The sequence below is a fragment of the Lycorma delicatula genome, chromosome 5, assembly GCF_047948215.1.
Source record: "Lycorma delicatula isolate Av1 chromosome 5, ASM4794821v1, whole genome shotgun sequence".
In the NCBI taxonomy this organism is placed as follows: Eukaryota; Metazoa; Arthropoda; class Insecta; order Hemiptera; family Fulgoridae; genus Lycorma; species Lycorma delicatula.
In genome coordinates, this window is record NC_134459.1 from 12,112,707 (window position 1) to 12,125,540 (window position 12,834).

The 12,834-nt window shown below is 26.1% G+C and overlaps 1 protein-coding gene across 3 annotated transcripts in view; it reads right to left on the reverse strand.

The window, feature by feature from the left end:
- Positions 1-202: 202 nt before the first annotated feature.
- Positions 203-12,834, reverse strand: part of LOC142325827 (ribonuclease H1-like) — a 44,191-nt gene continuing 31,559 nt past the window's right edge. For 2 of the 3 annotated variants that reach the window (XM_075367851.1, XM_075367848.1), the window contains exons 5-6: positions 9,536-9,857; positions 203-456 (exon numbers count right to left, since the gene is read on the reverse strand). In XM_075367851.1, coding sequence (XP_075223966.1) covers positions 395-456; positions 9,536-9,857 — 384 coding nt within the window. In that variant the 3' untranslated portion in view covers positions 203-394. Of the gene's footprint in view, positions 457-6,470; positions 6,654-9,535; positions 9,858-12,834 lie in introns of those variants that run through there. The other variant, XM_075367849.1, reaches the window with a different exon arrangement.

Consider the following 12,834-nt stretch of genomic DNA (forward strand, 5'->3'; position numbering starts at 1 on the left):
ACTTATTGTGATTAAAAACAAAGTTCTGTAAGACATACAGTTTAATTAAAAATTTTCAAAAAATTAAATCCTTTTCTTGATTTAATTATTACTTTGAATGTGTAAACAAACATTCTAAAAGCTCGAATTATGTGATTTTCTGATCATAATCATATTGTGAATTTTAAATCAATAATAAGGAGTTGTAAAGGAGATATTCTAGTTTATTAAAAAAAAAATTGTATATTTATGTAGTTCAGTTATAACAATAATAATTTTTTTTTAAACCGCATACTTATATAATGAATAAAGTTTAGATGCCAATATTTACTGCAATTATTTATTTTTAGCATTTATTGAAATTAATTTTTTAAATCATTTCTGTGATTCTACTTAACATTTATTTTCACATGATCTATTCATCCAATTTTCTTGTAATATTAAATCTAGTGGGTAGTTCAATCAGCGTTTCTAACACTGTAACAAAATATCATTTTCAGTTCATTTGTTATAACAGGTATGTTATTTTTTATAAATTAATTAAGAAACTAAATGTACTGAAATTTTTAACTTGTTTTTAAATATATTATAACTATTATGAGTTTTGATTTTATTGTTAAATTTATATTTATTTTTTGTATATATATGCTATATAAGATTTGTTACTTAATAAGATTTACAGTGGTAAATTTATTGAGGTAATATAATAGTACAGCATCGCACAATTATTAACCCTTTCAGCACCACTGAATATTTTGTATCGGTGTCAGTTGAGTTGCTCCATGCCACAGGTCACCTGTTCCAAACTACATTTTTTGTCATTTCATTGTTTACTCCGTTTTATTCAAGTGTAATTATATATATATATATCTAGATAAATATGTGTATTAATTATATTTAGGTTAAATCTGTCTAGTGTGTAGTAGCTATAAATCTAGGTTAGATCACACATGACTGAGTGGTTTAATGCAATTATTGGTGTTGTGTTTAAACAGTTTAGTATAGTGTTGTGTAAAATCCATTTATCAACTAAAAAAATAATGTTCTCTGTTGAACATATTACACCACAACTTATTACGATTATTGTTTTTATTTACTGAAAGAGTTCATTAAGGAAAAAAAAATTATGGAGAAAGTTATTAAAATTTTCATAATATAGGTTCTGTTTGTGACCAAAAATGAATTGGGAAAGGTCAGTTTTAATAGATAAATAATGAATACAATTTAGAAGAAAATTGTTATGTTTTCTTACAAATCTCTTAAAGTTAAGGCAAAAATTAAGTATTTCTTATGGCTTTGACTGAAATAACTGTCTTAGATATTTAAAAATTATACCTTTATCAGATTGAAGTTTTCCATGACCTGAATAAGGTGATTATCCAGGAAAAGGAAGAATTATAAAAGGATTATTATTAAAGGTAAATTATCATTGCTCTGTTAGAACAGAATAAGAAGCAATGTGAATTGTAATATCACCTGCTCACTTTGATGGATTGCCATCATGAGATTTTTGGAGGCAGACTAATTTTTAGGGTTCTGGTGACATTATAATCCTATTGACCCATCAAGCCTAATCTTTTTTTTTAAGGATTTTCTAAAAGAAAAGGTTAATTGAAATAATCATCATATCAGCAATCCTAAACCAGCTAAAGATAATCATTACTGCTGCAATACACACAGTTGTACCTGGAGTAATGAAAAATTGAGAAAGGTTTTTCTGTTATTTATTACTATATTATATTATATTATTATATTCTGTTATTATTTATTTCTTATCATAGGCTTCTCTAAGATTCATGTATATGATTCAAATTTTTGTAGATGTCTGAGGTATCTGTCAATGGTATAATGTCAGTTTAATATGTAAATAAATATGAATAAGATTAATATTATAAAATAATTTTCAAATTGATAACTATGCATGTATATATATATATATATATATATATTAATTTATATTTAATAGATCAACCGTAAATACATTTTCATTACACAAACAGAAACGCTTTCAGGAACTTGATTCACATCATCAGATGCATACATTTATATATATATATTACAAAAAGACATCATAAACTTGCAATCCATAATAACATATCACTAAATCACTATCAATTTTATGTTAAATATATTTTAAAACAAATTTTATTTAAAATCTTTAAATTAAATTTAATTTGTCATATTTTAAAATCTTATATAAAAAATTTTTAAAACCTTTATTTAAATTAATTTTTTTTCTAAATTATGATCAAAACAAGAGATAAAAAACAAAATATAAAAAATTGTATAAAAATATATAAAACATAAAAGTATATAAAAATTAAAACTTTTGCAATAAAAACAAACACTTAAGCAAAGCAAAAACATGTACCAGTAATTTCATTGAATTTACTGTACTAACCATACTGAAAAATCAATTACTCACCACCATCATTAAAACAGTTGGTGGTACTGCAGCCTTTATAATGCCGTCATCCTCGTATACTGCCTGAAGGTTGATCATATTAAATTTAATTTATTCTTATGTTTATATATAATACTTTTCTGAAATGTCAAATCCTTATTATTCCTATCCATATCGCATTTTTTTAAGTTTGTCTGAATATCTGATACAATGTGTTTATTTTTAATCAAATGATCTGATACATTCAAAAAACCCAGTTTATCTTTTTTATAACTTCTATGAATGTGGTCACAATCATTACATATGATTTTATAAATACCACTCAAATTGTATACATCAGAAGCATTATTACGTATATTACTTATTAAATGTTTTATTTGTGGTTATTCATCTGGTATGCAGGTTTGAACTTATTACTATCATAAACCTTTATAATGTGTTCTGACTATTTTATCAGCATATACATATTTTAAATACACATTGACAATTTTTTTTATGTTATTTGTTGGTATTAAATTTGTGTTATTTTTAATTTTTATCTTTTGTTTATTATAAATATTATCTACCAACCTACTATTATTATATATAGCAATCTGTTTTATTATATTTAATTCTTTGTTTAATTCATTTTTATTTACGTTTTTTTTTTTCATATAAATTGCTCTATTTAGCATATTTGTATAAGGACTAATCTTATGTGACCATGGGTGATTTGAAGTTCTATGTATATTGGTTTTGTTAGATGTTGGATTCCTATATACTGAAGTTATACGTTGATTATATTTACTGAACTTAATACCAACATCTGAATTATTTATTTTTCTATTGTTATCAGTTTCAAATGTCAATTTTAAATCATTACAGTTTGAGCGTAAATTATTCAAGATTATTAAATGTTTGTCAATTATCACCAGATTATAGACTACAAAAATATCATCAACGTATCTAGTCCACATTAAAATATCATGTCTATGTGTTATCCCGTAAACTATTTTATCTTCAAACTCCTGTAAATAAATCTCAGACAACATGGATGACAATGGAAAATCCATCGGTAGCGTATTTTCTTGGATGTAATATTTATTGTCAAAACTAAAATAATTTTGTTTGCATATGTTCCTTATAATAACAATGATATTTTCAATAAATAACGGATCTTCATGATTTTACTAATTTTTTGTTTAATATATTAATAGTTAGTTTCTATGAGTATACTAGGATACATATTACAAATATCATAACTAACCATCCTAGTTTTATAATTTACATTTAAGACCTTTAGATCATTTACCAACTCGTAACCATTTTTTATTATATTTGTACTCTTAAAGTAAAACTTTATTTTACTTCTGAGAATTGTATCTATTATTTTAGATATGATGTAAGACGGAGTGGTTTTAAAGTTAATTAAAGGATGCATAGGTATACCCTGTTTCTGTAACTTTGGTAAACCAGTTAATATAGGTGCACTTAGTTCATGTGGGTACAATCTAGTATATGTTAAATTATTTTCACGACTAAAAATATTACAAAATTCCATTAATAAACGTTTAGTAATTCTCAAAACTTTTTAAGTAGGGTCATTTATCTCTTTTAACTCATTATCTATTATATATTGTTTCATTAAATTTTTATATTTATCAGAATACATGATGACCGGTTTATTCATTTTGTCAGATTTTAAAATAATGCTATCATTATAAATTTATTTATTTTTTAGGTTGTTGATTATTTTTTTATTATTATTAATACAGAATTTCTAATCTATACTTCCTCGTTTTATATCAATAATTTTATTACTAATGGTATTCCGTAAAATATCTTTATCAGTAGTATTTACTTTATTTATATCTTAATAATGTCATTCTTATCATTTTTTGTTAGATTAAACTTATACGCATTAGCCGCAATAAATTATTCATCCTTATCAAGTTCCATATTTGTTAAATTCACCAAATCAATACTTTTAACAGGAAAATAACTATTTTGCAAGCATTTCTTCTGTTTGTAAATTATCATAATTATTGTATACTAACAAATTTTCTTGCTAAGTTAAATTACCCAATTTTATATTATAGTCATAGTTATGGTCATTATTACTCATAACTGTTATAATTTCTTATTAAACCTTTAATTTTACTATATTTATTATCATCTTTAAGCTTTCATATACCTCTATACCGTCTCTGATTATATTATATGCATAATCAAATAGGGTTACCCAAAACTTTCACCAAATATAAATGTGCCCTGTATAATTTCATTATTTATTAAAATTATTTTAAATATGCATATTTAATTTCTTGTTTCACTCTAAATTTTTCAGCAAATTCCCTTGTTTTATTTATACATTTATTAGTCTGGTAATTTATTATATTTAACCTGGCATACTTCTGTGTTAATTTAATTTGAAGCAGGCTTTGTTAAAATTTATTGACTGGATTATATTGTAAAGTTTAACATGTAAATTATAATATTTGAACAATAATATTGCCTGATTGGCATTTATCTGTATTATTTTTATACAATTATATTTTTTTTTTACACGAGTTTGAAGATAAAATAGTTTACTGGATAAAACACACACATGATATTTTAATGTGGACTAGATATGTTGATGATATTTTTATAGTCTATAATCTGGTGATAATTGACAAACATTTAATAATCTTGAATAAGTCAAGCTCATAGTGATTTGAAATTTACGTTTGAAATTGATAACAATAGAAACAAATAAATTACTTAGATGTTGGTATTGAGTTTAGTGAAAATAATCAATGTATATAGGAAACCAACATCTAACTAAACCACTACACATAGAACTTCAAATCACCCATGGTCACATAAGATTAGTCCTTATACAAATATGCTAAATAGAGCAATTAATTATACGAAAAATAACGTAAATAAAAATGAATTAAACAAAAAATTAAATATAATAAAACAGATTGCTATATATAATGGTTACGACAGTAGGTTGGTAGATATTCTTAATAAAAATTAAAAATAACACAAATTTAATACCAGCAAATAACATACAAAAAATTGACAATGTATATTTAAAATTATGTATATACTGATAAAATAGTTGAAAACATTACAAAGGTTTACAATAGTAATAAGTTCAAACCTGCATACCCGACGAATAACCACATAATAAAACATTTAATAAGTAATATGCGTAATAATGCTTCTGATGTATAAAATCGTATGTAATGATTGTGACCATATTCATAGAAGTTATAAAAAAGGTAACCTGGGTTTTTTTTATGTATCAGATCATTTGATTAAAAATAAACACATCGTATCAGATATTCAATCAAACTTAAAAAAATTAGAAATTAAAAAATGCAATATGGATAGGAATAATAAGGATTTGACATTTCAGAAAAGTATTATATATATATATATATAAACATAGAATAAATTTAATATGATCAACCTTCAGGCAGTATACGAGGATGACGGCATTATAAAGGCTGCAGTACCACCAACTGTTTTAATGATGGTGATGAGTAATTGATCTTTCAATATGGTTAGTACAGTAAATTCAATGAAATTACTGGTACATGTTTTTGCTTTGCTTAAGTGTTTGTTTTTATATTAAAAGTTTTAATTATTTAATTTTTATACTTGTTTTAATTATATATTTTTACATTTTAATTTTCACTTAATTTAATTAATCTTTATAGGTTTAAACAACTTTTTACGTTTTTTATCTCTTGTTTTGATTATAATTTTTTTTTTAATTTAATCTAAATAAAGATTTAAAAAGTTTTTAAAAAAAGTTTGTTTTAAAATATTTTTAATGTAAAATTATAAGTTAATTAGTAGTATGTTATGGATTGCAAGTTATGTTTTTTTTTGTAATAAAACATATACTACAGTAATTATTAATATATGATAATTAATACATACATATAAATAAAAATTATAAATATAGTACATAATACGTAATATAATTATAAAATTAATTATATGAAAAAATTAATGTGTGTGTGTGCATATATATATATATAATAAAATTAAAACTATGTATGTATAAAAAAAAAATTTTTTATTTTTTTATTCATAATTTTTAGCTCTGATTCAAGTTTTATGCTTTTATGTTAATAATGTATTTACTTATATATTAACTACTTAATCGATTTTTGTGGCATAAAATCCCATCCAGAAGATTCTAGGTTCAAATTCCGGTCTGAGGTCAAGCATGTCATCTGTTCAAAGATTTGCCCAATTCATTTTCTCAGTTAGCTGGCATCAGAAAAAGCTATAAAAAAATTCCTACCAGATGAATTAGTCTTTAAAAAGTATTCATATTTATAATATGCATAATAATGTTACATATTTACATTATTACATATAATAATGTAAAAATATTTTCTGAAATAAAAGCAATTAACATTCATCGTAATATATGATTTTATAATAATTTACAGATTTTTTTTTGTTATACTCATCTTCAGTTTCATAAATATCATGATATGATTATTTGTACGTTTCCTCTAAGCTACAGATATGGCCTTTCTTACAGAAAGTAAATTACAAGCGATTGTTAAAACACATTTAATTTGATATGAATGCAAATTAGCAGGGTTACAGATAACAAGACTAAAGAAAGTTATTCATTTATAATTTTTATAGATGGTAGAATCAAAATAACATTAGATAATTTGAAAGATGACTAACTGATGTACCGAGTGATCAGAAGGTTAACACAACTTGATAGTCTACATTATTAATATTATCACGGAATTAATTATTATTGTATTCATTGTTTAAAGTGACTTTTTACAGACAAATTTTGTAATCTGTTTTTTTGAATTTGCGAATCTGTTTCCTAATTTTTAAGTAAATCAAAAGGATTTTGAGTAAATTGAATTGTAGGACAAAATTGTCTTGTTGCAATCAACACTTGTTTTGTTGGCATGAGAATAGTATTTTTGGTGTTTGAAAGACTCAATTAAATGATATGAGTGCATAGTCTATAATTGAAGTTAAATATAGGATGAGTTTTTTTGTAAAGCCTTTGGTGTTAGAGGAAGGCACAGGGATCGTGCTTCTGCAAATCTGTTAGTTTAATAGTTGAGGGTTGTAAGTTATGGTAGATGGTCATGGTTGGAAGAGGGCATACAAAGGCGATAGTAGGTTATGTAAATACACTACAAACTGATTACAGTGTTGTGTTTAAGTTAAGAGGATCTAAAAAATGACCTCCGGTAAAGCCCATCAGGGCTAGGAACAGAGGAGGTGGTGTGGCGACTGGGATCATTACAACTGAGCTGTGGCAACTGGGCTATGTCTTCCTCTATGTGGATCAGGATGTAAAAAAATAAATAAATATTTATTTATCTATTTTATATATATATGCAAGTTATCGATTTTTGAAATTTACTTTATAAAATTAAAAAATTAAATTCTAAAGGAAATGGTTAATTGAAATAACAGACGTGAAAAAAATTAAAAAGAATAATAAAAGATAAAATTAAAAATTTTAAGAGTTTGACAATTATGGTTTAAAACCTTCAGGGGAACATACAAATAATTCTGTGAAAGAACAAATTCTATAGCTGCAATAGGTACTGAGAAAGTCGTGAACACACAGGTGACACGCATAACCCCCTCTTTTCTCATTTTGCTATGATCGGGAGTTAATAAATAACATTAAAACTTTATAAACTGTTTACATTTTTGAATTATGCAATTTTATTAACAACTTTTAGTTATTGAAATTTAATTAAATATTAAAATTGATGAAAAAATTTTTTTTAATATGTTTTATTTAAAGTAATTAATATTTTTCTCTGTTTTATACGAGATCTGTAAATAAAGTAATGGGACTAGTTTTTTTTTGCAGCCAAGTGGCAACATTGTAAAGATACATTGTAAACATATGGTTATAATAGCTTGATTTATATTAATATTAGTATTTTTAGTTTATTGTTGCCACGTGAGACATAAACAACTTTTTGTGAAATGAGTTTGTGTTGTGCATTACAAAAATGAGTGATAATAATTATGAGCAACTTTGTGCAATCAAGTTTTGTGTTAAACTTGATCAGAATGCTACTGAACTTTTTCAAAATTGAAAAGGGCATATGGAGATGACGCTCTGTCATGAACCCAAGTTTTAGCTGGTTTAAATCATTTTCATATGGCCATCAGTTGCGAATGATCAACACTGGAAGACCATTAACGTCAAAAAATGACAATAATGTTGAGCGAATCAGAGACTTGATACGGTACCACTGGTGATTAGCTTTCAGAATGATTGCAGAACAATTGAATTTGAACTGTATCACAGTCCATCAAATTTTGACAAACGAACTGGACATGACAAACGTTTGTGCAAAATTGGCCCCAAAAAATCTCACTGTTGAACAGAAAAATTACAGGGTGGAAGTGTGCTGCAATCTCTGAAACTAATCCTGATTTTCTAAAAATGTTATTACTGTTGATGAATCTTGGATACTTGAGTACAACCCAGAAACAAAATCCCAGAACAAGGAGTGGCACACTTCAAACTCACCGCATCCCAAAAAGGGCAAAAATGAGCAAGTCAGAAATCAAAACCATGCTAATTTGTTTCTTCAATAGTAATGACATTGTCCATAAGGAGTTTCTGCCTACAGGACAGGCTGCAAATCAATATGTTTATCGAGAAATTCTTGAAAGACTGCGTTAAAGAGTTGCCCACATTAGACCAGCCATCAAAGCTAACCGGATGCTGCATCATGACAATGCACCTTGTCACACTGCACTCTCAATTAATGAGTTTTTGGCAAAGAAAAACATTCTTGTAGTTCCTCAACCACCTTATTCACCTGACTTGAGTCCCTGCAACTTTAAGAAAACACTTTTGGAACAGTAGAAAACATTTTAAAAAATGGTAACCGACCATCTGAAGGTTTCTGAGTTCCAACACTGCTATGAAGAGTGGGAAAACCGTTTCAGCATTGCGTAGCTTCCCAAGTGAACTATTTTGAAAGTAATAGAGTCCATGTATAATTGGATTATAAATAAAAAAAATTTTTCTGAACCAGTCTCATTGTTTTATTTACAGACCTTGTATATTAAATATTGATACTTATAATTGATAAATTATTTGTGTAGAATTTTTTTGTGCAAGATATTTAAAAAGGAAATCTTTACCTGTTTTTAATTTATCATCATCATCATCATCATTATTATTTCCACCTCTTCTGTCATAATTGTATCTATCACCGGCAGTGTACGTGTTACTATCATTGTTATAGCTTTTATATCTTACACCAGCATTGGAAGCATAATCATATTTGTGTCTATTATAATCGTTGAAAGAATATTTGTTTCCTATGTAATTATTATTGTGATAAATAACATCAGTATCATACTCAGGTATATTGTTTTGTAATGCATATAATTTTGCTCCTTTTTGGGCAAGAGCACCAGCTTTAATGTTCCCTATTTCAGAACCGTGTCTTCGAACGTGTACCTGTAAAATAAATAAGTTTTTACAATACCATACTGAGACATTAAATTTTTACACATTAATTTTATAGTTGAACATTCAAAGGAACAATTTATGGTATTTAATTTTAAGATTCAAACTTTTTTTGCTTCTAAGCTTATTGGTGAGTTGACTAGTCAAAATAGTAATAATTTTCATACAGAATTTAATTTTCATATGTTTATCACATTTTGATCTGTTCTCTATATGAAATTTTTTTCTCTTTATGATGTACTCTATTTTTTTATCTATAAAGAAAAAACAAATTTCAAGAAATAAAAATTTTGACCATTATAATTTTTTTCTTACTGAACTTTTCTACAAGTGATTTATAGTCAGTTTGTTCCTTTATTTACAAAGAATATTCTTTTTAAATTAAATTGTATAAAAGGTTTTCATTTAAAATGTTTTGAGATATTTTATAAATATTTTAATTGTTTGAGCAAAGCAGTCTTGTTTTAAATCATTCTTTGGCATTTTGTGAGTGTGACAGTTATGGCCCAATATGTTTTCCAACTTTTATGAAGTTTGGCCATAAAATTCCTTATTATTAGGCAAAATGAAAGTGTATATAGACAAATTAATGAGCTTTCATATTTTGTTTTTTTTTAAATTAAGAAACCTGAAGGAAGAGGTGTGGTGGAGAAATATTTTTATCACTAAGTCACTCCAACTGCAAACTTAAAATATGGTCTCCCTTCACTTCTGATGTCACCATTTCTCAGCAGTTATGAATTTGATAATTTATTCTTTTACACGTTAAGATGATTTCCATCTTTAGTAATAATCTTATCAGAGACGTTTTCAGTGTACAGCATCTTGCATTTCTCAGTGTGTTTTATTTTACCTCGGTTTTCTATAAATTTGTATTTTATTGTTTTCTTTTCAGAAGCCAAAAAAAAAAAAAAAAAAATATGAGGAAAGTATCTCTTTGAGAGTCATTAGTAATTATTCTTCAGTGACCTTGAAAGTGGTGCTTACAATAATGCTAATAGCACAATAACTGGTTCTAGCTAAACCTTTCAAAGTCGATTCCATTTTGTGATTTATGTATTGTTTGCTTTACCATAGAATTCATTTTCTTAAAGTCGGTGCAAAAAGAGTGAGGCCTAGCTTTCAAAAATTTGAATTCTTGTTTGGCTTCATGAATCATAATCAGTAACAATGGATTAGATTTCTTAAAAATAAAAATATTAAAAATTGTATATTTATTTAGACCTGTGCAATAGATCAAGTATATTCAAATAGGTACATTATTTTGAAGCTTTACATTATCTTTCTTGATCTTTCTTACACTTCTGGTAGCTGAGGTGTAAGAGTCTGATTTGGTTTCTCTGAAGTGTAATAATGTTCATTATGAAGCAAGTCCCTGTGGTGACTGAGTGAAGTTGAATATCTCTTTGATTTTAGGAGGTTTTGTATGCGAATATGCAACAATCCCATTGAAGAAAGTAATAGGAAACCACTTCGCCTCTCATTTTGTCTAGTGTACGTGCTTGTTGGCCTGGGAATGGCTGTACTAACTTCTGGGATAAATATCTCTCTTTTCAGGTCAGCCACAACCTTTTCGGTTTGCCATCGTAACATTTATATGCAATGGACCTTCATCCTCACTATAAAAAAAGAAGTAATATTTGAGTAAAGGGGTTAATAAACATACATACAAAAACAACTGGCTAGCATCATTGCTTGAATTGACCTTAGTGAATCATTTCATTTTTATATGTATTCATTTTATGTAAGCCTGCATGACAAATTAAGGTTATAAAATATAATTCCTAAAAATTATTTAGTAAATATTAGCTGTGGCTAGGAAAAGACCTAAAAATTGATTAAGATCAAAAAAATGATAAATATTTTCTTAATTGTTCTGTATCACATTGTGTATTTATAAACTGAAAATAAACAAATGGCCTTTCTTCACTGACCAAGCTAAGAAAATTTTAATCATTGGTACTTTACATCTGTTTTTGTGATTGTGATATAGTTATGGCTAAAAACATTGTCCAGTTTCTATAGAAGTTTGCTGTAAGATTCCTTGCTATTAGGAGGAACAATTTATGTGTTACGATGTTTCATAAAATTGTTCATTTCAAAATGGCTGATACTAAATCTAAATTGCAGTCAGTTCAACTATAAGGAAGAGCACTTAAGCCCTCACTCACTGAATAGCTGCCTGATGAATGCTCTTATTACATACACCATTGTAACTATCTTTGTTGAGTAATTTGTACTGTAATTTTTAAAAATTGATAAGTATAAAAACAAAAAATAAAACAGGTTCTGGAGCTGCAGTAACCTAAACCATTTTTTCTACATCATTCTGGATGTTTTTATTTCTACCTTAAAATAAAATTACTAATTTTAATAAAATCTTCTTTTTTTTTAATTTATACCTGCAAATAAATGGATGTCAAATGCAAAAAAGTTACTTTGAAATAAAATAATTACATTATAATTATAATTACATGTACATAACTCTCATGTACATAATTATCTCACCACATACATAGCAAAAGAAATCCACATCATTAATTAATGCATTCCTAAATCCAGTGCTTAATATAAACAACACAGTTGTATTTTCATGACCTGCACAGACACGATTAATCTTGTCCATGAAGGCTCACTCTTCAGTATTAGATATGTCATAATATGTGACTATGATTTAATTCTTTGTTTAGTATTGTTTATTTATAGCTTTCAAATTATGTTAACAAAGTTAAACAATAAAAAATGAGCTAAAAGAAATGCAATGTAGGAGCTTAAAATGCTAACTGTATATTAAAAAATGAGAAAATCATTAGATTAAAATTTAAAAATTTTCTAAAATAGTGGGTGATAGAAAGATTCTGAGTTCATATTCATTTTCTGCATTAAAAAAAAAACAGATTAAAATCATGCATCGCATGTTAGGAAATAAAATTTATGCTTATCCCTGTTATTAAACTGTATTCCAGCT